The sequence below is a fragment of the Mirounga angustirostris genome, unplaced genomic scaffold (assembly GCF_029215605.1).
Source record: "Mirounga angustirostris isolate CCGP_5_RB_7025 unplaced genomic scaffold, mMirAng1.0.hap1 SCAF_16, whole genome shotgun sequence".
NCBI classification, from domain to species: Eukaryota; Metazoa; Chordata; class Mammalia; order Carnivora; family Phocidae; genus Mirounga; species Mirounga angustirostris.
In genome coordinates, this window is record NW_026991724.1 from 46,225,671 (window position 1) to 46,253,345 (window position 27,675).

Below are 27,675 nucleotides of genomic sequence, written 5' to 3' on the forward strand. Positions count from 1 at the left end.
CGGGCCCACGTCCCCCGTGTCCCTGGCTGCAGCGCCGCTCACAGCCGCCCTCGTCACGTTAGTGCAGGTCGCTGTTTTCTGGCACCCGGAGCCATACCCAATCCCTCCTCTGCCGGGGAGAGCGTGTGGATGAGGTGATGAGGAGTCGGCTCAGGAGCGTGCTGGGGCTGGGTGGTGCAGGCACCGCCTCGACCTTGCAGCAGGATGTCCTTGCTGGAGGCAGCGGGGGGTGCCATTTAGTTCATTTACTCGTTCATTGGGCTCTTCCCTGAGCCCAGTAGTTTCTGGGGGTGGGGGGCTGGCCCCGGCCCAGGGAGCCTCGTCAGAGCGTTTCTCTCGTCAGAGGGCCCTTGGGCGTGTAAGTGGATTTGCCTGGACTCAGCGGTCTTCTGCTGTCCTTATCTGTGTCCATCCTTCCACGGACCCTGGGCCTCATCCCTGGGCACTTCCCTTTTTGGGCTTTTGGCCCATGTTGTCAGCTTTTCGGTCCATCACCTGGAGCTGCAGGGGGCCCCGGGGGATGGTGTCCTGAGGCTGAGGGGCGTGGGTGTGATGGCCCCACCGAGTTCTTCCCCTTGGAATGACTGGGGCTGGCCTTCCCCCACAGGCGTTGAGGAGAAGTTGGCTCAGTGGGTATCCAGGGCCCAACTGGTTCAGCGGCCTCCACACGCCCCTGCCTCACCCCTGCTGCCCTGCAGGCACTTTGGCATCTGGCCCTGCCCTTCATGTCAGCCTGGAGCCCCCAGGCAGGCTTGCCCACTCTTGTTCCCAAGATCTGAAGCTTCTGTCCTCTGAACCACCCAATTATGCAACACAGGAGGACAGACTGACCTCCTGGCCCCTCTACACTCCTGGGATCCCATGCTAGCAGCGTCCTTTCTCTGGAGGGGGTGGGCCCAGAGAGAGGGCTGAGCCACCATCGTTCCGAGCCTCCCTCACCGTCCCCCACAGCTCGCAGGGGCGAGGGTCCGTGTGGATACTGTGCGGAGGGTTTTGGATTGTCAGGGAGGAAAAATGAAAACGAGCCTCTGCATCCCCACTGTGACTGCCCCTTGGCCTGAATCCAAGGCATCTGTGGCCACGGGCATCTCCTCCTGACTCTCCCCAGGGCCCCCCTTGCCAGCTCCCTTGCTGAACTCTGCTGAGGCAGAGAAGGGGTAACCTACTATTTCGGGTTCCCACACTTGGGAGAAGGCAATTTGGTGAAGGGAATTGCAAGCTTGCCTTTGTGGTTAAGCCTCCTGCCCCAGGGCTGGGGCGGTGGGCCTGTGGAGCCTCTCTCCCAGGCTGCCGCCTCCTGCCCGCCTGTGCCAGGCTCTGTCCTCGGGGTGGCGGAGATGCTCATGGTACTAGCTCCGTGCCCGCCCTGCCTGAGACTTGAGACCAGGCGCTGGCCTCGGCCCCGCTTTACAGATGAGGGAACAGGTGGGGAAGGCCGCCTGCCTCCCCAGGCCCGCAGCTGTTGGTCACATGCTGTGGTGCCAGGCGGAGGAGTGGGTCTCTGAGCTGCCGCCCCAGGGGTAGCCCCCAGGATGGCTTACCTGAAGCAGAGCACCTTTAGGAGCCAGGGGTCCCAGCCACCTTCGCAGACTGGCCTTTCCCCGCCCTGTTCTCTGCAGTACCTCCCCATGGTTACAGGGCTTCTTGGAGCTTCTGGCCTGGGGTATATAATTAGCCAGGCTCCAGGACTAATAATAGCGTGCCTCTCCTCCTTCAAAGGACCTGACAGTGGGCCCCACCTCAGTGCGTATAGTAGGCCTGTAGGATGGCATAGGCTACGGAGGTGTGTGACAGGACCCCACCCCGAGGGAGCCTGGCCCCCCAGTGCCGGGGAGGCAGGCACAAGGGGTTGGGCCGTGGAAAACTCTGACTGGAACTCTCCCCCTGCGCCCACCCTGCCGAGGCATGGGCTGCAACCCCAGATGCTGGCCCTCCGGGGATGGGTGTCCGCCTTTCCAGCGGTGGCACATTCCAGTCCTTACTGTCCACTGAGAGGGGGCTCTAAGTTTAGAACACACAGGTTGAATCGGGATATCGGTCTCAGGCCCCCTAGTCCCACAGTGTCTCCTAGCTCCATCCAGGATATAGTTGGGCTGAGAGATCCCTTGAAAAGGCAAGGAGAAAGGCTCTGGAAATTTCCAGTCTCCATGGCACCGTCCTCGGTGAGGCAGAATGTGGGTCTGAATCCCATTTTCTAGGGTTGGACAGCCCCCTGGACTCCCATCGCACTGTTGTCTAAACACCTCCTGCCCTCTGCCCGCCCCCAGGGAAGGAGGCCATGCTGAAGCACCGGGACTATGAGACAGCCACCCTGTCGGACATCAAAGCCCTCATTCGCAAGCACGAGGCCTTTGAGAGCGACCTGGCCGCGCACCAGGACCGCGTGGAGCAGATCGCCGCGATTGCTCAGGAGCTCAAGTACGTGAGGGGTCGTGGTGCCCCTGCCCAGGGGTGGGGGGTGTCCCGGCCCTCTCCGTCGTCCCCCCCCCCCCACTGTCTCCTTTCAGATGCCAGGGAGGGGCCTTACGGGATGATCCCTCTTGCCCACTTGGTCTTAACCCCAGATGAGAAACGGAGTGGGACCTCTTTCCTCAGGCAGAAGGGAGGTCTCTGACCCCTTTCCTGATGGCCTTAGGCTGTAGGGGTCCCTGGGGCTCTACCTTTTGCCTGCCACACCAAGGAGAGACCCCCTGGCCCCCTGATGTGGGGGGCGGCCTAGCCCCCGCTGCTCCCACCCGCTCCTCCCTGAGGGGATTGGGCTGCACAGAGAGCCCATTGTTCTGCCGGGCCCCTTCCCTCGCTTGCTTAGAATACACTTATTGTGCGAGCTTCCAGGCAGCCGGCTTCTTCGCCCTCCCTTTCCCGCCCCAGTCAGATAAACTCGCGCACACAGTTAGTACACCGAACCTCCAGAGCCAGGGAATGGGGCCTTATTCCGCCGGCACAGTGGCCAGCAGCAGGGAGGGCCCAGGGAGTGGGAGGCCTAGGCCATTACTTCATGGAAAATCCACAGGGCCTGGAGGGGCGGCATGGCTCCCAAAATAGCCGTCTGCTCAAAAATAGGATACTTGGCTGGAGCTGCCCTTTCCACAGACACCTCCCACCCTGCCAGTCATCCCTAAAGTTCTGCTTGTTTCTACAAGGCTGGGGCCCAGCTGCAGTGCCTGGTGGAGCCCCACGCCAGGCAGGGCCGTTCTCCTCCCTGACTCACTCCCTCTGCACTGCCCAGTCGCTTTGGGGGTTTCCGTTTGCTCAGCCAGAGGCAGAAGTGCTCAACTGCTTACCCGGGGGACCTCCCCGTCGTGGGAAGACATTGTCCCTTGGGGTCTCGCATCCTCTTGTAGGCTTGAGCCTCAGGGCCTGGCACGCCCAGGTGGAGCAGAGTGAGGTCACACGCGCAGATGTCCCTGAGCGGCTGTGGGAGGTGGGATGTGGGCATGGCCCGCCACTGACAGGCGAGCCCCTGGATGCTGATAGGAGACAGGCTTGGGGTAGGCCCTCGGCCAGCCTGCCGCCCAGGCGCCGGAAACAGACGTGGGGCACCCGCTCTCTCGGGTGAGAGCAAGTGGCTGCTGAGGCAGCTTTTCTGGACAGTGGTGCTGCAGGAGGAAGGAAGGATGGTTTGGGGGTGCATTCTGTTCCCCCAAAGATGAGTCAGAGGGCCAGGTGCTGGCCAGGATGAGCCTGAGGAGAGAGCCCGGCCGAGCGCTGGTGAAGAGCAGCAACAAGCGCTCAGAGCGCTCAGTGCTGCGCACATACTGGCTCCTTTAACCACCCGGCAACCCCACGCTAAGGGAGGGGAACTGTGGCTCCGGGCAGCCGAGGGGCTTGCCCACGGTCACGCTGCCCGCTGGGGGGCAGCTGAGCCAGGAATGCAGCTCAGGCTGCGCGGCCCCTCTGTGGAGCCCAGCCATGGTCCCCGGCCCCATCCCCCGTGTCCTGTTCCTCCCAGACTTGTTCCCTGCTCCCCATCCCTCCCCAGGCCCCCAAGGTTCCGCCTGTACCTCGACTCCCTGGAAACCTCCTGCTAAGAGAATCCAATGTCTGGAGCCCAGGAGGAAGGAATCCTGGGCCAGGCGGGAGGAAAGTAGGGGCGGGAGGCATGAGGGCCCACTTCTTTCTTAGATGTAGTATTAATTGCTTAGAATGACATTGCGGGTTCGCTACTCATTTTTTCTTTGTTTATTAAAATAAATCCTTTTAATCACTGTTGGTTCATTTATGCACTGAGGCCCCAGGACTGCTCTCAGCACTTCACGTGCACTCGGTAACTGGATCTCCAGAATAACCCCACGCCTGTTTCACAGAGGGGAAAACCAAGGTCTCCAGAATAGGGAATTCACGCAGCTGGGGTCACACGAGTACAGAATCAAAGAGTCGGGATCAGGCTGAGGGAACTTGGCCCAGGAGCCCATTGTTTAGCCAGCGTGCTCTGCTGGACCCTGGGGTGACAAAAGCAGTCCAGACACAGGCACGGTTGGGGGCTGCACTGGGGGGGTCCCTGCGTTCGCATGTCATGACAGCGATTCTCATAGCTAGTCAGCACGGACCCCCCCCCCCCCCCGCCCCTCTGTGACCCCTCCGTCTGCATTCCTCCTGCCTTGGGGAGGGCGTGGGTTTGGGGGTGTGGTGATGGAGGACTGGTGACCTGGCACCAGGGGCCAGGGGGACCCAGCCTGCCCGCCCCCCCGCTGCCGGGTCTCATGGCCACATGCCCCGCCTGCAGTGAGCTGGACTACTATGACTCGCACAATGTCAACACCCGCTGCCAGAAGATCTGCGACCAGTGGGACGCCCTTGGCTCTCTGACCCAGAGTCGCAGGGAAGCTCTGGAGGTGAGGGGGGGTTGACGTCACCCGCGGAGCCCTGTGCCCCTGGGGGCCGGTGGGGGGCGGGTGACACCGGGAGCCCCCGGCTTCCCCCGACCCAGCCCCGGACCGCCAACCACCTGCTTGCCGACTGACCTCCCCGCTCGGTCCCATCCCTGCCCACACGCACCAGAAAACGGAGAAGCAGCTGGAGACCATCGACCAGCTGCACCTGGAGTATGCCAAGCGGGCGGCGCCCTTCAACAACTGGATGGAGAGCGCCATGGAGGACCTCCAGGACATGTTCATCGTCCACACCATCGAGGAGATCGAGGTCCGCCCCCACCCGCGCCGCCTGTGGGACCTCTGTGGGCCTGGGCTGCCCTTCATGCCACCTCCTCCTTCCAGGGCCTGATTTCAGCCCACGACCAGTTCAAGTCGACGCTGCCGGACGCCGACAGGGAGCGCGAGGCCATCCTGGCCATCCACAAGGAGGCCCAGAGAATCGCCGAGAGCAACCACATCAAACTGTCGGGCAGCAACCCTTACACCACGGTCACCCCGCAGATCATCAACTCCAAGTGGGAGAAGGTGGGCGGGCTTGGCGGCAGGGCCGGGGCCGGGCTGGCCGGGCGAGGGGCCACCACCTGACCGCCGTTGCTCCCCCCCCGCCCCTCCAGGTGCAGCAGCTGGTGCCCAAGCGGGACCACGCACTCCTGGAGGAGCAGAGCAAGCAGCAGTCCAACGAGCGCCTCCGCCGCCAGTTCGCCAGCCAGGCCAACATCGTGGGGCCCTGGATCCAGACGAAGATGGAGGTGAGGGCCCGTTGCCCAGCCTGGCCGCGCCCAGGAGAGTCTCTTAGGGCAGAGTGGAGAAGGAGCCGCCGCGAGCGGGAGGCCGGCCGCCCCTTGCGCCGGGTCCCCGGTCCTCCCTGCTGGGTCTGCCTGGGGCCCCACTCTGGGAGCGACGGCCGCCCCCTGGGAGTGACGGCCGCCCCCTGGGAGTGGGAGGGTCTGTGACTGTGTTGCTGGAAGCGGCAGCGCCCTCCAGAGGGCAGCAGGGTGGAGGAGTCAGGTAGGAGAGGGTTCGCGTGTCGGCTCTGCCCTGCCTGCTGACCAGGAGATCAGGTACAGTTTAACTTCTGCTCCTGGGTTTTCTCATCCCTAAAAGAGGATGGAAACAGTCTTTTCATTGTCCCGGCAAATGCTTTGGGCACCGCTCTATGGCAGCCCCATGGCAAGCCCTGGTGTTGCTGGGACCAGGGTGGCCCAAGTGCAGACCCTTCCAGCGGGCTCACCAGTGAGCCTGGGGACCCAGCCCTGGAAAGTTTGCAAGGATGCTGATTGCAGCCCTGGGTGCACCTCCCAGAGTGCTCACTACGTGCCAGGCACCGAGCCGGGGCCGGGCTGGGGCTCTGGGCTGGCTGAGCTGCACGGTCACCCTGGGAACCCACGCTTCGGGTGCTCGTGCTCAGGAGCACAGATTCTGAAGCCAGCCGGGCCTGGGTCTGGACCCTGACCCTGCCTCTCACTGTGAGGAATTGATGTGTTTGGGCCTCAGTTTCCAGGCCTGTGGCCGTCCTGGGCCTCACAGGGAGTCCGGGGTGTGCACTGAGGTTAGGCCTCAGGGGCCTCAGCCTAGACACTACCCCCCTCCCCCCCGGCAGCTTGTACAGTGGAGGGGGGCCTGGAGGGGGCAGTCCGCGAACAGCAGGCTTCCGGGCGGGGGCGGGGGACGCCAGCAAGAGGCCTTCCCCAGCCAGCAGCCCCTGCCTTCCATGCAGGAGATCGGGCGCATCTCCATCGAGATGAACGGGACCCTGGAGGACCAGCTGAACCACCTGAAGCGGTACGAGCGCAGCATCGTGGACTATAAGCCGAACCTCGACCTGCTTGAGCAGCAGCACCAGCTCATCCAGGAGGCCCTCATCTTCGACAACAAGCACACCAACTACACCATGGAGGTAGGGCCACCTGGCGCCCCTGGCCTCCCCTCCTGCCCGCACCGGAGGGTCCCTGCGGCAGCACAGGCCCGGCCTCTCCAGGCCAGACAGGTTTTGCTTGGTAGAAAAGGCGTCGGCCACTTTCTCTCTCCTCTGTGTCCCTCTGACCGAAAAGACTAGATCAAGTGTGTACGCATTTTTAAAACATCACAGTTTTCCCACCATTTCTTCCATCACCGAGACAGCACAGGCTTGGGACACACTCGTGGGAGAGCTGGGAGGGAGGGCGGCCCCTGCCCACTGTGGCCTCGGTGGCGACGTCCTGGCCGGAGGACACAGATCAGCGCGGGCACCCGCTTGCTGTGGCCGGGTTGACGTGTCGGGGCTGGTTGTCACCATTTGGGCAGCCTGACCTTGTCCATGGTGACGCTTGATGCCCTGCAAGTGCGGTGATACCACAGAGAACCCCGGGTCGTGCCCCCCCACCCCGAGAGCTGCTTCAACGTGGCCCCCATATTTCTGCGGTTCCCGTGTGGGTGCGGCACATGGACCGGGCCGGCCCTCAGCTGCTTCCCTGAGCAGACACAGACGTGACGTCACCCCGCTGCTGGGCAGAGGCGGCGGGGAGGGGCCGTGCCTCTGTCCCCGTGTGGGGCTGGGTCGGCGTTTGGGAGAGAGTCAGGGCTAGCCCACCTCCAGGCCATATGCCCAGCCGGGGCGAGGAGAGCCGGACTCCAAGCCCCGGGTGGCGGCGGCAGCGGGGGTCCCCGCACCGCCCCGGCCCGTGCTCATGCCCTTGCTCCGCCCCCAGCATATCCGCGTGGGCTGGGAACAGCTGCTCACCACCATCGCCCGCACCATCAATGAGGTCGAGAACCAGATCCTCACCCGCGATGCCAAGGGCATCAGCCAGGAGCAGATGCAGGAGTTCCGGGCGTCCTTCAACCACTTTGACAAGGTGAGCAGCTCCCTCTGCCCCTGGCGTCTTCCTTCCCCACTGTCACCATCCCATCCTGCCCCCTCTGTCCTTGCATCTGTCCGTTCACCTCACAGTGCTGAGTATTGGCCACCACTCCCTGGGCTGGCAAGGCCCCAGCCACTGAAGCAGGTGCAGAGGTGCATCCCTTGACCCACAGCCTGGGCACTTTCCCTCAGGAGGAGAAAGTGGCGGGGGGGGGGGTCCAAGTCCTGCCTCTGGGGCCATGTGTCCTCGCCAGCCTGCTGATGAGACCCTGGGACAGCCTAAGTCCCAGCACACCCGAGATTTGCGACCTGACCGTGCATCTGGTCCATGCGTACACGGAGCGTTGTAAAGATTCAGAACGCCGGATCTGGTCTGGCAGGCCCCTTAGGAAGGCCCTGAGCGCCTGAGTTTGCTGCGGTCCCCACCCGCCCTGCTGGGCCCGGTGCGCCATCTGCCTGCCCTCTGTGGGTGGGAGGGTGCACGCTCAGCTCCACACCGTCAGGCAGGGACCCTGCCGTCCCAGATAGGACGGAGTGTAACCTTCTCTCACCCCAAATCCTGGAGGCGAGGAGAGATGCCTGCCCTGCTCTGGCCGAGGCGTTGGGCAGGCCTCTGACCACCCTCCAGGCCGCCATGCCCCTTGCCCTGTTCATCGTCCCTAGCCATCACCTTGTCTGTGTCACCTCTAACTCTGTTTCCCCCCCGATGTGTTCCCCACCCCCTGCCCTCTGCATGTGACCCCGGCCCCTCTCCCCACGTCTCCGCGCCGGCCTGGTCTCCGCGCCGCCCCTCGCACACACCTGCCTCCGGACGCCCGGCAGGACCACGGCGGGGCGCTGGGGCCGGAGGAGTTCAAGGCCTGCCTCATCAGCCTGGGCTACGACGTGGAGAATGACCGGCAGGTATGCGCCCCCCTGGGCCCCAGCGGACTGTGGCATTAACTGCTCTTCTTTCTCTCTCTCCTTCTCTCTGTCCCCCTCCCTCTCGCCATCCCACCCCTTGCCACGTGTGTGCCATTTCACTGGCTCTCTTGCCTCCTCCCTGCCCCGTGTCTCTCTGGACACCTTCCCCCTTACCTGGTCTCCCGGGGCCGCCTCTGTCTCCCCGGCTCCCGCCACTGTCCTGTCTCCCTGCTGTGCACATGGGGCGGCCCCTCTTGCCTTCTCTGGGCCTGGTCTCCTCTGCTGTCCCTGCATCCTCGAGCAGAAGCAGACAGGCAGCATGGACTCGGATGACTTCAGGGCTCTGCTTATCTCCACAGGATACAGCCTGGTATGCAGCCTCTGCCTCCCCCTCGCTGCTGGGCCTCTCCTTCCCCCCCGCCGCCCCCGCGCAGCCTCCCCTCTCCTCCTCACCCGCCTCCTCGGGGCTACTCCCCCAGCAGAGCAGCGCAGTCATGCCCCCTCCTCCTCCATCTGCGCTGCTTCTGCTGGGCAGGGGTCTCTCCGATGACCCCCCTGCCACCCACCTCCTTTCCTGGAAGTCTCCCGAGAGAGGAGGTCAGGCCTCTGGCTCCCTACCCTTTCTCTTTCTCTTTCTCTCTTTCTTTCTTCCCCACCCTCCAGAGCTAAGTCGTGAGCCTAGGGCTGAGGAACGGTAGACCTGCCTGATCCATTCCCCAGCTCCCCACTTCCCAGAAACGGGGGCGGGGAGGAGCAGAGGGAGCACATCCCCAATCAGGGCAAGTGGGGCCCTTGGCCTGGGGAAGCCAAAACCCCTGCAGGCGTGTGCTCCCCCGGGGCCGGGCCCCGCTCTCCTGGCTCCGTTCCGCGGGCCAGGCCCGGCTGGCCACCCTGCCCTGCTCAAATGCTGCCTGTCCCCCCCCCCCCACTCCTCCCCCCCACAGGGTGATGCCGAGTTCAACCGCATCATGAGCGTGGTTGACCCCAACCACAGCGGTCTCGTGACCTTCCAAGCCTTCATTGACTTCATGTCAAGGGAGACCACCGACACAGACACGGCCGACCAGGTCATCGCCTCCTTCAAGGTCCTGGCAGGGGACAAGGTAAGCAGGGTACCTCAGAGGCATCCCGGGGTGGGGCGACATGGAGGAGCCCTTGCAGCCAGGACTGGGCGGGTGGGGGTGGGGGTGGCCCAGAGTCCCACCCTGCCGCCCCCAGAACTTCATCACGGCCGAGGAGCTGCGGAGAGAGCTGCCCCCGGACCAGGCCGAGTACTGCATCGCTCGCATGGCGCCCTACCAGGGCCCTGACGCCGTGCCCGGCGCCCTCGACTACAAGTCCTTCTCGACAGCCCTGTACGGCGAGAGTGACCTGTGAGGCCCCTCCCCGCCTCCGGAGAAAGCTTGACCGCACGCCCCCTCCTCACAGCCTCCAGGCGGGGCTGGGGGAGCCCTCTGCCCTTCTCCCCGCTGCGGGGGCCTCCCAGGTCCTGTTCCTCTGACTGTATCTATGCAAAGCCCTCTGTCAGTCTGTTCTGGGGGGTGGGGTGGGCAGGGAGGGGCTGGGGCAGGCTCTCTCCTCTCTCTTCGTCAGTCGGCCCCCTCCCCCTGGATAGGGGTGAGGGAGACACTCGGGGTCAGCGCTTCTGGTCTGGTAAATATGTATGATGTGTTGTTTTGTTTTTTAACTATACGGAGGGGACAGTGGCTTCCCACAGCGAAACAGGTCACCTCCAGGTCCTAGGAATGCCCTCCCCACCTCATCCCTCCTTTGCCCGCCCCCTTCCTCCGCCCCCCACGAGGTCCCTTCAAGGCCTCCCACATCCAGGCCAAAGCCCTATGTGCCTTGTCCAGGAACCGCCTGGGCCTGCCCTGGGCCCAGCAGAGGGCGACACAGCTGCCCGACAGGAAAGAGGACCCCACCCCCTCCCTTCTTCCCTCTCCCCCCACTTGCGACTGCCAGATGAGGGGGTGCAACTCAGCACCCCCCTTTTCTGCAACAGAGGAGTAGGATTGGGCAGACCAGCCTCTCATCCCCAGCCAGCCCCCCATCTTGCTTTACCCAGACATGTGTATCTCTCAGATTTTCTAAGGACCAAAAAAAACAAAAACAAAAAAAAAACCACAAAACAAAAACAAAAAAAATCCACAAAAAAAAAAAACCTATAAAAAAAGGAATTAAAAACCTTCAGAGAATTACTATTTACTTTATTAACTTACGGATTTATTATATAAATATATATTCACCTAGCAACATATGCTCCCTGCCTCTTGCTCTCATAATGAAGACCTAGCTGATTTGCTGCCCTCCCCCCAGCCCCTTACTGATTTTTCTCTGTTGTCTGTCGTTGGGCATGGGTCTCTGGGGACCCTCCTGAGGTGGAGGGTGGGCTGCTGGCCTGGCTGCCTGTTAGTTGATGGGTTTTGCTCCCTTCCCCTCCTCCCCCTTTTTGAGTTTATTCTATTTTTTTTTCTCGGTTTCTGGATAAACCACCTTCTGGGGACAGGATAATAAAACATGTAATATTTTTAAGAAGGATTCCTACCGTGTTCTCTCTCTCTCCTGTCTATTCTCCGCCTCTTAGGAGAGCCACGGGAGCACCTCTTCCCAGAGCAAGGCTGGGCGTGGGAGACCCCTGTCCCCGTGAGTGTGTAAACACGAGTGCCGCTGGGGACCGGCTCGAGGCCCAGCACTGTCCCCAGTGCTGACACGTGGGGCCTGCACAAGAACAGTGTCGTGCCCGTCCCTGCTTACACATGAGGAGGGCAAAGCACGGAGGTGTGCAGGGACCTGCCTGGCCTCACCCCGCTGCTGAGTGCTGGGACCAGACAGCGCCCCACGTGCCAGGCAGAGAGGCGGAGGGGGCGCTGGTGCTCAGACCCCCCGCCGTGGAATAAACCCCAGTCCCGGCTGGGAGAGGAGAAAGGCCTCCTGGCATGCTTCTGCCTCCGGCCACAGGTGCTCCATGCAGAGATCCTAGAGGAAGGTGGCCATCTCCATCCACTGGGGGAGAGAAGACGGCCGGCTTGAGGCAGGGGTCTCCTGGGACCCCTGCTTGGCCACCTGAGCTGCCCCCCAACCCCCAGCCCGGGCTCACCTGTCTGCGGGTCAGGCAGACGACCCCCTCGCCTCCTTCCAGGTGCTGGCTGCAGTGGCCTGCGCAGAGCGGGCGGGTTGAGCACCCCGTGCGGCTCGCAGGAGGGAGACACCCCCACCCCCACCCCAGGGTCCCCGTGCCAGGGCACCACTCACGGAATATGCAGGTGAGCTGGGCTGCACAGGACACGAAGCGCTCGAAGTCCACCCGCAGACGGCTGTCCCGGTAGCGGCTCGTGAGGGCCTGGGTCAGCTGGTTGTTCAGGTGGAAGCCTAGGGCAGGGTGCCCGTGAGCCCCAGCCCGGCTCCCCGGGGGCGGGGGCTGTTCCCACCGCTCGGACCCCAGCTGTGGGGCCCGGGGCAGCTCCCTTCACTCCTCTGTGCTCCTTTTCTCACGTGACAGCCCTGACCCCACAATGTTGGGGGAAGCTGTTAGAGAACTTAGAACGGCATCTGGCACATAATGACTATATGGCTGCTTTATTAGGACTTTAAATTCTGGCCAGTTTCTGCGAATGGACACTGGAGGAATTTCTGTGCAGCCAGATGTTTTTGTCAGTCCCACATGGAGTCCGTTTCTTCACATCAGAGACGATTTCTAAACATTAGAAATCACCTCTGACGAGAAATCGCAATAGGCTTTCAAAAGCCAAAAACAACGGCTCCTCCTTCGAGTCCAGTAATCCTCCGAGACTTAAGGTTGCAGCCTGGCTCCTCCTCCCCCACGTGTCCAGATAAACTTCTGCGGACAATGTCATGGGCTTCTGCCGCCTCCTGAAACCCGTCTGTGCCCCGGTTCTGATCTTTGTCGAGTCTGTGCCAGGGGACCCTGGCCAGAGGAGGGGCAGGAAGCCCTCAGCTGCCCCCTCAAATTCAGCTTCCTCTGACCACTCTGCGCCGCCTGCTGCGGGGGTCCTGCCCAGGATCCCCTGGGTATTCGGGAAATCCCTCACCTGGTTTACTAGGTCCTGGTTCCTGGCTACCCCTGCCCAGGGCCCCCCACTGTCCTCAGCTGCCTGGTGGCCTGCGCAGACCACACCTCATCTACCCCTCCTTCCCCCCCCGGCACTTGGACCTTGTGCTCTGTCTTGCCTCCCTTGCACGTGATGTTCCTTCAGCCCAGAACTCTCCTACTCCTTTCGCCCTGCCCCCTTCAGGAAGCCCTCTCCGAGCCCCCTGCTCTTACCCCCTGCAGCCCGGAGCGCCTCCTGTGTCTCCCTGTGCCTATCCCGTCCCCACCCTGATCCCTCGGAGCTGTCACTGTCTTTGGTGGCTCTGGCGGACCCTGGCCCGGAAGCCGTGGGAGGGGAGGGGAGGGAAGGGAAGGATTTCTGGCCACTGCCGAGTCCCCAGCATCAGCCGGCACAGCCAGGAGCAGAGCTGGTGTTTGGGGAACGTGGGTGCCTCAGAGCGCGGCTGAGTGGCAGTAGGTCATTTTTCTTGCCGATTCCCCCACCCTGATCTGCCCACCCTTGCCAGGGCCCTCTGGAGCCTGCTTCCTGCCTCTCCGCTCCCCGGTACTCCCTCAGTACACAGCGTGACCTCCCGTGCTGTCGGCTCCAGCCTCCCCACGCACCCTGACGCTGGACCTCATGGGGCTTTACTGCCTCCCTCCACGGATCTTTCATCTCTGACCCCCACCCCCACCCCCATCCTCTAGCCGCACTGGCCCCTTGAAGCTGTTCCAGCAGGGTCCATGCTGCATCTCACCTCAGGGCCTTTGCACTGGCTGTTTCTTCTGTCTAGACTGCACCTGCCACTGTGTCCCCAAGGCTCAGTCCCCTTCCTTCAGGTCTGCTCAAACGGCACCTGGATCCTACCCTGACCGCTGTGCCTCCAGCCACACATTCCCCCCCACCATGTACACACCAGCTTCCTCTTCCCGCCATAGCGTGTCACCAGCTGACATCTGACCCAGATGTTCTACTTGTCTGTCTGCACCACCAGTGTGACAAGCCCTGCCCAAGAGCACTTCCTCAGTCTTGTGACTAGAATAACACCAAGAACGTGCACCAGGTGCCCAGGAACCCTGACAAGTGGTGCCAACATTCCATCCGCCCTCGCGCTCTCTCCTCTGCTTCTGTCCACCTGGGACTCCACTTCTGTCCCCGTGCCACACCTCCCAACCCTCTGACTCCATCTCTCCCCCTCTGGCTTGGCCTCTTTGCTTGCATGTCTCTGGATGTTAGAGCTCCTCCCTCAGGGCCTCCCTGCCTCTCAAACTGGGTCACGGCCTGGCACACCCTCCCACCTGCTCCCCCCCCCCTCGGCTTGGCTGGGGCAGAGGAGCCCTGGGGTGGGGGTGGGGGATCTGGGAGCCCCCTCCGGTCCCAGCCCCTTGGTGCATGAACTTACTTCACTTGCTTCGGTCAGGGCCCAGGAAAAGCTTTGCTCCCTGGCTCTGTCTCCTGGGTAGGATTTTGTGCTACACAGATGGGTGGGGCTGTTCTACCTCTTTCTGGAAGAACCCAGGTTTCCGAAACCTTTGCCCGGGCCCTCCGCATGCAGTCACCAGAAGCTGCGTGCCCCCCAGCGCTGAGCCCCATGGGCTGCATTCCGAAGGCTCCTCCCAGCCACCCTGGGTGGTAGCCATTTTACACTGAGGCTCACGGAGGTGGACTCACCTGCCCAGGATCTCCCAGGGAGTAAGTCAGTAGAGGCAGGATTCTAACCCAAGCTCATGGGAACCCAGGCCACTTTACCACAGTGCCTGGGGGGCCGGGACCTCTCAGATACCAGCTCCCAGGCTCTCCCCATCTTCCCCCTCCAGGAGGCCCCGCTCCCTCTCCCAAGGGTATCCAGTAACAAACTACGGTGTGGGCTTTGTGGAGGGCGGCAGGTGAGCAGCCAGCCAGGCCTGCGAGAGTTCAGAGGGTAGCAGGGGGAGCAGATCCCGTCCCTGGGACCACTCCCCAACATACCTGCCGCATTCAGCGCCAGCCTCAGCTCGTAGGAGTTCATGGTTCCAGAGGCATCCTTGTCAAACTTGTCAAATGTGGCCTGGGCCAGGAGGTAGAGGTCAGTCCTACCCCCCCCCCCCCGGGGTCCCCCATGCACCCTGAAGAGGGCCAGTCAGCCTGGGTTTCCACCCCTGCTCCCTTTCTTCATGACTTGGTGCCCTGGGCAATAGCTTTACCTCGCTCGCTCTGTAAAATGGGAGTAACAGTAACAGCTAGAATAGGGTTATGAGGACAAGCCAATATGCTACCCACAAGGGCCTTCGGGAGGGCTCAGCCAATAGCAAGTACAGGGAGGCCTTGGACCATTGCCTCCTCCCAGGGATCCAGAGCAGTGGGAATTAATGCCTCCCACTAGCAGAGGCCCCTCAGAGGGGAGGTGACTTGCCCGAGGTCACACAGCTAGAAAGGGGCTGAACCGGGAGCTGGGACTTCAAGCCAGGACCAGAACCTGTGCTTTCCATCCCTGAGCTATTTAATGCCCCTAGAGGGACCACAGGGAGCCAGATGGGGCAAGGACATCCCAGCCAGATCCCTCCAGTTGTCCCTCCAAGGTATGATGTGGCTCACGCTCTCCTCCCCTGGGGCCCTGCTAGCCCACAGAGCACCTCTGTCCTGATCAGTAAAAGTGCCTCACTCTCCGGGAGGAGGTGGCCCCACCAAACCCCCAACCTTACCTGCCACTCCAGGAGATGGCCCCAGAGCTGCTGGAAGTGGTGCAGGGTGAAGCTCTGTCCGTTCTGGGGATGGGGCATCTGGTTAAAATCCATATCCCCAGAAGGGGGCCAGAGGCCCCAACATCCCCACCCTCCCTACCCAGGCACTGCTCCCCTCACGTACCCCAAAACAGCGCAGCAGCTGCTCACAGGTCCTGAGCCCGATCTCTCCAGGGGTCCGGGCATGGGCCCTGGCTACAGGAAACAAAAAAACCCCTAGTACTTCCTGCGTACTAGGGAGTCCGGCTATCCCCACTGCAGGAACTGAGGCACAGGGAGCCACGGGACTGCTGGTAACTAGCAGAGCAGGGATCTGAACCCAGGCAGGGGGGTTCCAAAGTCCCCTCAGGGCAGCTACACTCTCTGCCTCCCTTAGGGGAAGGGGGGGCCTTATGGGTGGCCGTGGCCTTGGCCACGAGTCCTGCCACAGGACCCACAGGTGGGAAGACACGGTCAGGCTGAGTCCAGGGCTCCCGTGGCCTGACTCCTGGCAGCATCATGGACTAACACACCTAGGGGGCTCCGTGGGGTCCACCCCAGTCCCCAACTCACCAGGCTCCAGGGCAATGCTTAATAACGTCTGGAGCTGAGAGGCACTGAGTGCTTCCTCCTGGTCAAGGAGAGAGCCAGTGTGAGGCCGTTCACTCAGGCAGCCATTCAACACAGCTCGGGGCTGGCCCCAGTAGCATGCTGGGCGGTGCCGGGGTCACAGCAGAGACCGAGAGCTCATGGTCCAGGGGGAGAGAGAGACCTGTCCCCAGAGCCGACAGGGCTTGGGAGTGGGGGTGGGGGTAAGCTCTGGGCTGTGGGAGGCCACAGCCGGCATGCAGCTGACCAGCCTGGGGGAGAATCCCGGAGGGCTTCCAGCGAAAGGCAGAAGAGAAAGACAAGATCTTAGCCCGGACAGGCGGGGAGAAGGGAGGGAAGGCCGTCCAGGCAGAAGTACAGACAGGGCAAAGGCCCTGAGGCAGGGATGAGCTGTGAGCATTTTGAGAGTAGAGAGTCAGGAGTTTGAAGCACAGGGAGAAATTAAAGCAGAATGAGACCCCCAGGATGAGGAAGGGGTCCCAGGGGAGGGGAGGGCAGGGGAGGGGAGGGGTGGGCCCCCTCACCTCTCCTGCCAGCTCCTGAAACAGCTGCTCCAGCCCCCGCTCCAGGGGGATGTAGGGGACCTGTGGGGCGGGGGGAGCTCAGCGCCGGCCCAGAGGACCCCAGCCCCGCTGCGCCCGCCCCCCTCCGCAGGCCTCGCACCGTGAGCGCGCGCAGCTCGGCGCTGATGACGTCATCGACCTCCCTGCCAGGGACACAAGGGAAGCGGGCGAGTCGGGCTGGGGCCCGGGGCTCTGGCCGGCCGGGGGACCCCGAGGGCTGGGCGCGGGGGCCCCCGGCTCACACGACTGTGTGGCGGCGCTCCGAGAAGACGCGCAGCGTGAAGTCGGCCTCGTCGCCGGCGCGGGCGGCGCTGGGCACCACCAGGTAGTGGCCGGGGCGCAGGCGGCAGCGGCGGCTCACGTCGCGGCGGGCGCAGAAGGGCGAGCGGTCGGCGCGCAGCAGGCCCGGCAGGAGCTCGCGGCCGCGCGGGGAGTCCCACAGGCCCAGCAGCTGCGGGCCAGGGCGGCTGAGCTCCGCGGCTCGCCGCCCGGCCTCCCGCCCGCCTCGCCCCCCGCCGCCTCCCTCCCTCCCGCCTCCCTCCCGCCTCCCTCCCGCCGCAGCCTGTCCGAGCCCCTGCGGCGGGCCCGCCCGAGTGACCCTGCGATCCGGGGTCCCAGCTGAGACCCACCTCCTCTGGGATCTGTAAGAAGGAAAAGCAAGGCGAGTCGGGGCCCGCGCTGGCGGCGGCCGCCCTTCAGAGCCCCGTCCGCACCTCCTTCGCTTTTCTTCCCATCCACCCCCCCAACACCCTCGTTAAGCCCCGGCCTGTCTCTGACCCCTGCTGGTCTGTGCCCTCAAGGACCTCCTCTGTCTCTAACCCCCACCCCCTGGGCCTTCCCAGCCCCTCCGTGGCTCCCTGTTCCCCGCTGCTCCAGCTAGGCCCCCGGGGTCCCACCTGGAACACGTGGAAGCCCACGGTGAGGTAAGTGAGGCCCTGGGCCCTCAGGCGCCGCCGGTTGCGCTGGATGAGTGACAGAAGGACAGTGCACTTGGGGATGCGCCCCCCCCCTCGCAGGGCCCCACGCTCCTGCTGCCCCCCAGCCCCCCCAGGGCCCCTCCTCCTCCTCCTCGTCCTCCTCCTCCTCCTCCTCAGGCTCCAGCAGCGTCAGCCGGAACTGGGGGTTGGTCCAGAAGGTTTCTAGCAGAGAAGAAGTGGGGTTACCCCGCCTGCCACAGCCCCCCCGCCCCCCCCCCACCAGCGCTTGCCCCTCGGGGCGCCCTCCAGGCCTCACCAGTGCCAGGCTGGCTCCCGCCGGAGCTGAAGCCGGGCACCCAGCGGCCTTGGAAGGTGTGGACGTGCCAGCCGCCTCCAGCCGGGCTGGGGCCCAGCACCTCAGGGCTCAGCGAGCAGATCTGGACGGTGTTGAAGTGGCGGAGGAAGTCCTTCAGCTCCATCCTGTGCAGGGGCCAGTGGTCAGAGCCCCCCCAGGGCCCCAGTCTCCCAAAGACCTCAGGACCCCCGGATGGCCTCCAAATCACAAGCCCCACCAAATTCCATAAACATCGCCAAGCGCCCCTCAGTCCACCAAACAGTGCCGCGTCTCCGGAAATGACCCCCAGATTGCGGAGCCCTCCAGCCCCCCAGATTTCTCCAAGTGCCCAGAAATGCCCAAGTAGCCGGGATCCATGCACACCCCCCCACACAAACTGTCACATTGCCTTCAGCCCCCAAATATCAAGGCCTTCAGACTTTCAGTTGTCAGCAAGTATCCTTCAGGCCCTCAGTATTACCAAATCTGCAGGAAATGCCCCAGATGTCACCAGGCCTCCCACAATTGTCCTAAATATTACCCATTACCCACCCCCCTTCAACCCGCTGAAGATTACTGTGCCTCCCAGTTCCCCTAATATTGCTAATTGTTCCTTGACTCCCCCAAATAGAATGCAACCCCAAAGTTACCACCCCAGGGATAGTTTCTTGCTATGAACTTGTCCCCTGTCCCTTCAGGCAGGCCTTACCCCCTCCCTGCACCCCTTTGGCCTGGCACCAGCTCAGAGGCAGGGCTGGGACCCTGGGCTACTCACCAGAACTCGCCATCCTCCTTTTTCACCAGCAGGGCATCCCGCCACTCTTTAGGGAGCGCATCCCAGCGCGGGCAGCTAGGGAGACCGGGGTGTGAGGGCTGGGCAGGTGGGTCCAAGGCCCCCACCTCCCCCAGATCCATCCCACCTGTCGCTCCAGGCCCCGGTCCACTCCACACGGCCCCATGGGTTCCGAAGCCTCAGCAGCCGCACCTTGGTGAAGCCCAGGGTCACCTGCGGGCGGCATGGTCAGTGGGGGGGGGGGGGGGGGGGGGGGAGGGGCGCCGCGACACCCCTGCAGCCCACTCATGGGGGATACCCACCTTGTACGTGCCCGTGACTGAGTACGCATGTCCCTTCACCAGCCCGTCTTCTGTGCGGTGCTCGCCCCGATCACTCTGGGCAGAGGACGGGACGGTGAGGCCACAGTGGGGGTCGAGCGGGTGGCTGCTCCTCTCTGCCCCTCACCCCCCACCCTGTGCCCATGAAGGGAATGCCTGCCCAGGAGTGAAGCTAACCCGGAACTAGGAATAGGAAACCACATTCTAGGGGCGCCTGGGTGGCTCAGTCGTTGGGCGTCTGCTTTCAGCTCAGGTCATGATCCCAGGACCCTGGGATCAAGCCCCGCATCGGGCTCCCTGCTCTGCGGGAAGCCTGTTTCTCCCTCTCCCACTCCTCCTGCTTGTGTTCCCTCGCTCCTGTCTCTCTCTCTGTCAAATAAATAAATAAAATCCTTAAAAAAAAAAAGAAAAAGAAAACCACATTCTCCACATCCACTAAGCACCTGGATTCAGCTGTGCCTGAAGCTTGCATAGTTATGAAAGCGAATAAATTGCCTTTTGACTTGCTCGAGTTTGCTGGGTGAGTGAACACAGACAGGAGGATGCAGGCCGCCTCCCCGCTCCAGCCCCAACTGTGCTCTGGCCCTGGTGGGGGGTCTCCATGCCAGTCGGACTCTCTCACCAGGGCGGTGGCGCCCACGAGGGACTCCTTGGCCAGGGCATGGCGCACGGCAGAGAAGAGGCCTGGGAGGTCTTGCCTCAGGTAGAGCACCTCGCCCACGCCACCCGTGAAGTCCACGAAAGCCTCATTCATGTGGCCGCCTCTCATCACCTCATAGGAGCTGTGGAGCCTGTGGGAGCAGGGGTGCGGTGGGCATGTCTGAGGCATGGACGAGCGTCTCACACACACCTCTGGGACCTGGGACCTCGGTCCCCGGCTGTGGGGGGGCCCAGGGACGATCCCTGACATTTGTAGACTGACGTGGGCTGGGGTTCACTCTGGAAACCCTTGGAAATCGGGCCTGTGGTCCCTGGGCCACTAGGACTGTGGCCTTCGGTGGGGGCGGGGCAGTCATCGGAGAGGCTTGGTCAGAATTCTGGGCATCCCCAGGGCTAGGTTTGAAACAGAGTCTCCGGGAGACGTCTGCTCTGGGGGTGATCTCTGTGGGGCTTGTCAGGGATTTCAGAGCCACAGGATGGAGAAAAGCAAAGATCGAGGGCTCCCGGGATTACACTCAATATTTCGGAGGTGCGGCGCGCCTGGGTGGCTCAGTCATCACGCGTCTGCCTTCGGCTCAGATCATGGTCCCAGGGTCCTGGGATCGAGCCCTGCATCGGGCTCCCCGCTCCTCCCCCCCACCACTTGTGCTCTCTCTCAAATAAATAAAAATCTTTAAAAATTTGGGAGGCGCGTTGGGTTTCTCAATGGATCAGGAGAGATCTTCTGAGATTACAGGTTCCCCCAGGGGATAAATCTCAGATTTAGTGGCTCCGGGGCCTGAGAGGACATTTCAGGCCCCTTAGGGATTGTGAGTGTTGGTGGGTCTCTAAGAATGTTTTGTGTGAAATGTCAATAGAGGGAGGTATCTGTGATTCGGAGGGAGGCCCTCAGGGGTTGGTGTGACATTAGGGTCCTGGGCACCGTGACTTGGTTTGGGACCCTTGGCAGGGTGTCTAGAGGATCCCAGAAGCTGGGGGTCTCTGGGGTTCCCTTGCTGGCTGGTGGGGGGGGTGCCGGGGTCCTTACTTGGCATAGGCCTTCTCCAGGAGCGGGGCCCAGAACTCGTTCCGCTGACGTGAGCGCACGAACATCAGCTTCCCCTCACGCACGGGCAGCCTGTCGTCCACCACGACGTCCACCCAGTGGCCAAACTGCCAGAGCTGGTGGGAGGAGGCCAGGGCCCAGGCTCGGCTTCCAACCCCCAACCGTGCCTGGACCCCATCCTCTGACCCCCCAGCCCTGCGTACCAGTCCGAGAATTACAGCCCCAAGGCGACCGTGTCCACTATGAGATCCATGGCACCATGAGGGAAACTGAGGCACAAACCGAGGGAACTGAGTTTTACCTGGAAGTGGAAGACACCCGCGTAGCCATCTTGGAAACTCTGTCCGGGGGGGACCACCCGGCACAGGAGTCGGGGATACAGAGTGAGGGAGGCAGCGGCCGCAAGAAACCAGCAGTTCCCTGGAGGAAAGGCGAGGACGGGGTGAGGATGGAAAGGGGGAGACGGAGGTGTAGGGAGAGGGGAGACTGCGGGGCGGACCCAGGGGCCGAGCTGCAGGGTCCCAGCCACAGCCCGCCAGATCTGGGAGCCCAGGAGTTCGGTGGTCTTACCTAGGCGCCCCTGACACACGTCTGTTCGGCTCATGTCCTCACAGATGAACTGGGGCTCAGCGCAAAACTCCTGGGGGGGAAGGGGGATTCCAGGCCTCAGCCAGGAAAGGGAGGGAAGGAGCGACTGAGGCATCCGATGCCTGGGTCCCCTCCTGCCCTCACTGCTCTAGAGTAATGAGCGCCTCCAACCCGGGGGAGGCTTGTAAAGCCTGTGGGCAGGCATCTGGGCCTCCCCAGACCCGGCAGTCGGAACTGCCAGCCCCTCTGCCCTCAGACCGAGGAGCCCAGCGCCCCCCCCAGCCCCCTCCACTCTCAGACACCCCCCCCCAGCCCCCAGCCACACATTACATGGGGTCTCATCCATTCCACCCCTTTCGCCTTCTCAGAGTTCGGCCCCAGCTCGTCATAGCCAAGGGCATCAGGGCCAGCAGGGAAGTAGGGGTCTTGGAACAGGATCCCCTCATCCAGGCAGGCTGTTTGGATGGCCTCGTATCTCTGGCCCCGAAAGGGCTTCGGGCCTCCGGTTCCAGGCCCTGCCTCTTCTCCCACCAGCTGGATGGTGACCCGCCTGCTACCACACGCCATCGGGACACTCTGGGCTGACAGGCTGGCCCCCGGCTCTTCAACCTCCTGGTTCACGGGGGTGGGGCTTCCCCTCCATCTGAGCCCCGATGGGGGCCTTTAGGCCGCGAGGAGCCTTCCCTTGTTAATACTAATTGATGGTTTGGGGTGCCACGGGACAAGGGACGCCTTCTCGGTGGTTTCCTCCCCAGGGCGTGGGGCCTTCAGTTGTGGCCAGGGTAGCAGCTTAATGGGCTTGGCCAACATCAGCATAGAAGGCGGGCAGAGCTGAGGAGGACTGGCTGCCCCCGTGAGGGCGCCTGGAAGCAGGTCAGTGTGGGGGTGTGTTTCTGCCATCTTGCCCCTGCCCCTCCCTCTGTCGGGCTTGCGGGTGCTGCGGGGTGGGGAGGGCGGCACATTTACCCTGTGTCTCCATCTCTCCTTGTCTCTCCGTCTGCCAGTTTCTCTCTTTCCCATCGTGTCTCTCTTCCGGTCTCGGCCTCACTGTCTCTGTCTCTGTCCATCTCTCTTGTCTCCTTTGGCCTTCCTCGGGTGCGTTTTGGGTTTTGTCGCTCTATGTCTCTCTGTCTCCATCCCTCTCTCTCTAGCTCTTTCTGCATGGCTGTCTCGCCCTGCACCTTCTGTCTAATGCATGCCTCCCTGTCCGTCCCCCTGCACCCTTTTCTGGGTGCCCTGTAGCTACTCAGGCCCCCACACCGGTCCCCTGGGGCCCGTCTGGCTCACTCCTCCTGAGCCACCAGGACCCTGTCTCCCGCTTCCCCGACAAGGCAGACCTCAGCCTGCTGACTGGGCAGGGTCCACTCTGCACCCACCTGCCCTGCGTTGGGAGCCGGGCCCACCAGTGACCGTGACCCCCGACCCTACCCCCACGCAGCTCAGGGCCCAAGGGAGCAGTGTTTCCCCCAGAGGAAGTGGGAGCCATCAGAAGAAATGATAGAAGTCGGTTCTGAGAGGCCAGAAACTCACCAGTTTGGGTCCCAGGAGACTTCCATCCTTGCCGGGGGGGGGGGTCCCCTGCACCAGAACCTTGTCACCTCTGTGGCAAGAGATGTCCTTTAGTCCTCTGGCATCCTTCCCTCCAAATGGACCAAGAGATATTGTCTGAGCCCCCGGCTGTGTGGTCACCAAAAAGGGGTTATAAAACAAGCTGCCCATTTACTCTGGGCCTCCCCTGCCTCCTCACCTAAGCCGCAAAGGATAGTGTTCCTGCTTCACCAAGTAAGGCTGCGCCTGAGCCATTTAAAAAACTATCTCGCTAAAACACTAGCATGAGGGGCCCCTGGGTGGCTCAGTCAGCTGAGCGGCAGACTTGATTTCAGCTCAGGAGGTGATCTCGGGGTCATGGGACCGAGCCCCACATTGGGCTCCAGGCCCAGCAGGGAGTCTACTTCTCTCCGGCTCCTGCTCCCCTCCGCTCTTGCGCACTCTCTCTCAAATAAATAAATCTTAAAATAAAAACACTATTATGAAAATGAAAAACCCCACTCCTGGGGACAGCAGATGTTACACAGATAATAAACAGCAAATGCTTGCTATGTACGGGGCACTTTGCACCAGGCACCATGCTTGGTGCTTCACAAATATCTCATTTTCCTGTGAACTTTGAGAGGGACCTCAGTCAGCTCTAGCTGCTGTAGGACGTACCATGGATGGAGGCAGACGTTTCCGTCCGATGGAGCCGGAGAGTTCCAGATCCCGGTGTCAGCGAGGTTAGGTTCCGGAGAGAGCTCGCTTCCAGGCGGGCCAGTGGGAGAGGGAGAGGGGGAGGAGGAGGGGGAGGGGGAGGGGGAGGGGGAGAGGGGGGAGGGAGGGAGAGAGAGAGGGAGGGGGCGCTCTGGACTCTTCCCCTTCTTATAAAGGTACTAATCCCATCTTGAGGGGGAGGGGAGGTCCCGCCCTCAAGGTCTCATCCAAGCCTAATCACCTTCTTAAAGGCCCCACCCCTTAACACCATCATATGGGGGGTTAGGGCTTCAACACAGCGATTCTGGGGGGACACAAACCCAGTCCATAGCAAGTGTAAGGTTTACAGATGAGAACGCTGAGGCACAGAAAATTGGGGTGCTTCTTCTGCACTTTACAGTTACAGAATCAGGATTTGAATCTGAGGGTCTGGCTTACCGATTATACTATATTGCCCCTCAAAAGATTAGTATTCGGGGGGCACCTGGGTGGCTCATCTGGGTTAAGCATCTGCCCTCGGCTCGGGTCATGATCCCAGGGTCCTGGGGTCGAGCCCCGCATCAGGCTCCCTGCTCAGCGGACAGCCTGCTTCTCCCTCTGCCCCTCCCCCCACTCATGCTCTCTCGCTCTCTCGCTTGCTCTCTCTCTCAAATAAATAAATAAAATCTTAAAAAGAAAAGATTAGTATTCGGAATATATAAAGAGCTCCGATAAACAAACCACAGTTGACTCTATAGAAAATGGGCAGAAGACATGAATAAGCAATCACAGAATCAGTGTCCAATAAGCATGTGAAAAACCTGCTCCTAATTAAGACCACCTGAAATACCACCACGTCCACTACATTAGGAAGAAAGTTAAGAAACCTGAAAATAGCCAGGGTTGGCAGGGACGGGAAGCGACAGACACAGACGCAGAGTTGTAACTTGGTCCACTTTGGAAGGCAAACTGGCAATTCCTGGTAAATACCTACCCCGTGACACAGCGATCCCACTCCCAGTTACGTATCTACTAAGGACATGCACGGGGGCGCTGGCTGACTCAGTCAGTTAAGCTTCTGACTCATGATTTTCAATCGGGTCCTGATCTCATGGGTCATGAGATCGAACCCTGCGTTGGGCTTGGTGCTCGGCAGCGAGTCTGCTTGGGATTCTCTCTCTCCCTCTCTCTTTGTCCCTCCCGTCACTTGCTCTCTCTCTCTCTCTCTCTCAAATAAATAAATAAATCTTAAAAAAAATAAATGCATGTACACTTGTCCCAGGAGACCTGTACAAAAATGGTCACAGCACCATGGTTTGTAATAGCAAAAAAAACAAAACAAAAACAACTCAAAATATCCATTGTCAACAAAATGAGAAAGTCATGTTATATTCATACAAGGGAAGATTACACAGAAGTGAGTATTGGATGAACTACAGTTACAACGTGGGTGAATCTTGGAAATGTACCATTGAATGAAAAAGCAAGCCTCAGGGGATGCCTGGGTGGCTCAGTTGGTAAAGCATCTGCCTTCAGCTCAGGTCATGATCCCGGGGTCCTGGGATCGAGTCCCATGTCCGGCTGTCTGCTTGGTGGGGAGCCTGCTGTTTCCCCTGCTTGCGCTTTCTCTCTCCTGGGCAAATAAATAAATAAAATCTTAAAAAAAGAAAAAGAAGGGCGCCTGGTGGCTCAGATGGTTAAGCGTCTACCTTCGGCTCAGATCATGATCTCAGGGTCCTGGGATTGAGTCCCGCATCGGGCTCCCTGCTCCTTGGGAGCCTGCTTCTCCCTCTGCCTTTCTCTCTTGCTCTGTCTCTCATGAAAAAAAAAAAAAAAAAATCTGAAAAAAAGAAAAAGAAAAAGCAAGCCTCGGAAGGATACCCACGTTATACTATTCACTAAAAAAGTACTTTTTGTTACGGAAAATTGAAAACATCAACAAAAGCAGACAGAATGGTATGATGAACCCCACATCCCTATCACCCAGCTTCAATAATTATTAACTCATGGAACTCCAGCTTCACTTATACCCCACCCCTCCCCGCCCCTCTTGTATAAATTTGAAGCAAATCCCAGACTTCATTTCATTCCCTCAGTAAATATTTCTTTTTGAGAGGGAGAGGGAGAAGCAGACTCCCTACTGAGCAGGTTGCCCAACCCAGGACCCTGAGATCACCACCTGGGCCAGGAGGTAGACGCTGGACCGACTGAGCCACCCAGGTGCCCCTCCCTCAGTAAATGTTTCAATACATCGCTCTAAAAGATTCTTGAACTCTTTTTTTTTTTTAAGATTTTATTTATTTATTTGACAGAGAGAGACACAGCGAGAGAGGGAACACAAGCAGGGGGAGGGGGAGAGGGAGAAGCAGGCTTCCCGCGGAGCAGGGAGCCCGATGTGGGGCTCGATCCCAGGACCCTGGGACCATGACCTGAGCCGAAGGCAGATGCTTAACGGCTGAGCCACTCAGGTGCCCCAGGTTCTTGAACTCTTAAAGAACACCATAACCCAAATACCATTGTCACACCAAGAAAATTAACAATAATTCCTTAATATCACCAAATATCTAGTTGGTATGCACATTTCTCTCTCATGAATGTCATAAAATTGTTAGTAATGTCTTTGAGTCAGGACCCAAATAAGATGGATTTACTGCAATTGACTGACATGTCTCTTAAATCTCCTTTAATCTACGAGTTCCTTCTTTCAGCTCTCTCTTTTTTTTCTTACAGTTTTTGGCTGAATACCTCGATTGTCCCGGAGACTTTGCCAAGGTCTGGGTGTGGCTGATGTGCCCCCTAGTGGCATTTCCCATGTGCCTCTCTCTCCTGTAATCCCTGTAACTGGGCATGAAATCTAGATGCTTATCGGTTGCAGGCTCCGTTTTTCGGCAAATGACAGCCTGGGAGGTGTTTGGCTTTTCCGTCTGGTTGTCTCTGCATTCGTGATGCCAAGCAGCAGGTGCTTGCTGCCTACGGGTGCGGATGCCAGATGGGGATTGCGAAATGGTGACATTCTACTTCTGTCATTTCATTTTCCTGTGGTAGCTGGAATATGAAATAAAGGGACACTTTCCCTTATCTGCTGAGGGACAGTTCATAAAAGAGAGATAGGGGCTGCCCGGGTGGCTCAGTCTTAACAGACTGCCTTTGGCTCAGGTCATGGTCCCGGGGTCCTGGGATCGAGCCCCTAGTTCAGTCAGGCTCCCTGATCAGCCGGGAGCCTGCTTCTCCCTCTCTCTCTGCTTCTCCCTCCCTCTCCCTCTTCTTCTCCCTCTCTCTCTGCTTCTCCCTCTCCCTCTGCTTCTCCCTCTCCCTGTGCTTCTCCCTCTCTCTCTGCTTCTCCCTCTCTCTCTGCTTCTCCCTCTCCCTCTGCTTCTCCCTCTCCCTGTGCTTCTCCCTCTCCCTCTTCTTCTCCCTCTCCCTCTGCTTCTCCCTCTCCCTCTGCTTCTCCCTCTCCCTCTTCTTCTCCCTCTCCCTCTGCTTCTCCCTCTCCCTCTGCTTTTCCCTCTCTCTTTCTCCCTCTCCCTCTGCTTCTCCCTCTCTCTGTTTCTCCCTCTCTCTCTGTTTCTCCCTCTCCCTCTGCTTCTCCCTCTCCCTGTGCTTCTCCCTCTCCCTCTTCTTCTCCCTCTCCCTCTTCTTCTCCCTCTCTCTCTGCTTCTCCCTCTCCCTCTGCTTCTCCCTCCCTCTACCTCTGCTTCTCCCTCTCCCTCTTCTTCTCCCCCTCTCTCTGCTTCTCCCTCTCCCTCTGCTTCTCCCTCCCTCTACCTCTGCTTCTCCCTCTCCCTCTTCTTCTCCCTCTCTCTCTGCTTCTCCCTCTCCCTCTGCTTCTCCCTCTCCCGCTGCCCCGCCCAGCTTGTGTTCTCCAGTGTGCCCTCTGGCTCTCTCTCAAATAAATAAATAAAATCTTTGAAAAAATTTAAAAAAATAGAAGAGAGGATGTTTCCTTGATTTTTTCCTTTTATTTACCAGTTATTAGAGCACGGCCTTTTTAAAAAAAATATTTGTCAGAATTCCTTTTGAGAGGTTTTGTTGTAACAAATTACTGAGTAGTGAGGTTGTGTGAGGGGAAAGCCTTACCTCCAATTCTTGGCAGCTACTGATACCTCCCCCAAAGAACTGATATGTGAACATGACGTATTGGCTTACGTCAATAAGCGCCCAGAGGCGAGTGTGCCGGAGAACGAAGCCCACACCGAGGGAAGCAGAGCTGAGACTTTGCCCAGCCTAGACTCGCTAGAGACAAAGCAGTCGCCAAT

The 27,675-nt window shown here is 60.6% G+C and overlaps 2 protein-coding genes across 2 annotated transcripts in view; one reads left to right on the forward strand and one right to left on the reverse strand.

The window, feature by feature from the left end:
- Positions 1 to 11,151, forward strand: part of ACTN4 (actinin alpha 4) — a 70,765-nt gene extending 59,614 nt beyond the window's left edge. Inside the window, exons 12-21 of the mRNA XM_045891453.3 lie at positions 2,268 to 2,418; positions 4,727 to 4,835; positions 5,002 to 5,142; positions 5,217 to 5,399; positions 5,489 to 5,623; positions 6,592 to 6,771; positions 7,562 to 7,708; positions 8,536 to 8,616; positions 9,561 to 9,719; positions 9,835 to 11,151. Of these exons, the coding sequence (XP_045747409.1) occupies positions 2,268 to 2,418; positions 4,727 to 4,835; positions 5,002 to 5,142; positions 5,217 to 5,399; positions 5,489 to 5,623; positions 6,592 to 6,771; positions 7,562 to 7,708; positions 8,536 to 8,616; positions 9,561 to 9,719; positions 9,835 to 9,993 (1,445 nt within the window). The 3' untranslated portion in view covers positions 9,994 to 11,151. The remainder of the gene's footprint in view (positions 1 to 2,267; positions 2,419 to 4,726; positions 4,836 to 5,001; positions 5,143 to 5,216; positions 5,400 to 5,488; positions 5,624 to 6,591; positions 6,772 to 7,561; positions 7,709 to 8,535; positions 8,617 to 9,560; positions 9,720 to 9,834) is intronic.
- Positions 10,697 to 22,667, reverse strand: CAPN12 (calpain 12). Its single transcript, XM_045891457.3, is given in 22 exon segments — positions 10,697 to 11,619; positions 11,714 to 11,772; positions 11,869 to 11,985; positions 14,634 to 14,712; positions 15,347 to 15,409; positions 15,510 to 15,580; positions 15,938 to 15,995; positions 16,498 to 16,557; positions 16,637 to 16,679; positions 16,779 to 16,987; positions 17,166 to 17,177; positions 17,433 to 17,543; positions 17,545 to 17,675; positions 17,770 to 17,933; positions 18,563 to 18,637; positions 18,708 to 18,793; positions 18,883 to 18,957; positions 19,523 to 19,691; positions 20,588 to 20,721; positions 20,907 to 21,025; positions 21,176 to 21,245; positions 21,524 to 22,667. Coding segments are annotated over 22 exon segments (2,169 nt in total). The 5' UTR covers positions 21,761 to 22,667; the 3' UTR covers positions 10,697 to 11,592.
- Positions 22,668 to 27,675: the final 5,008 nt, after the last annotated feature.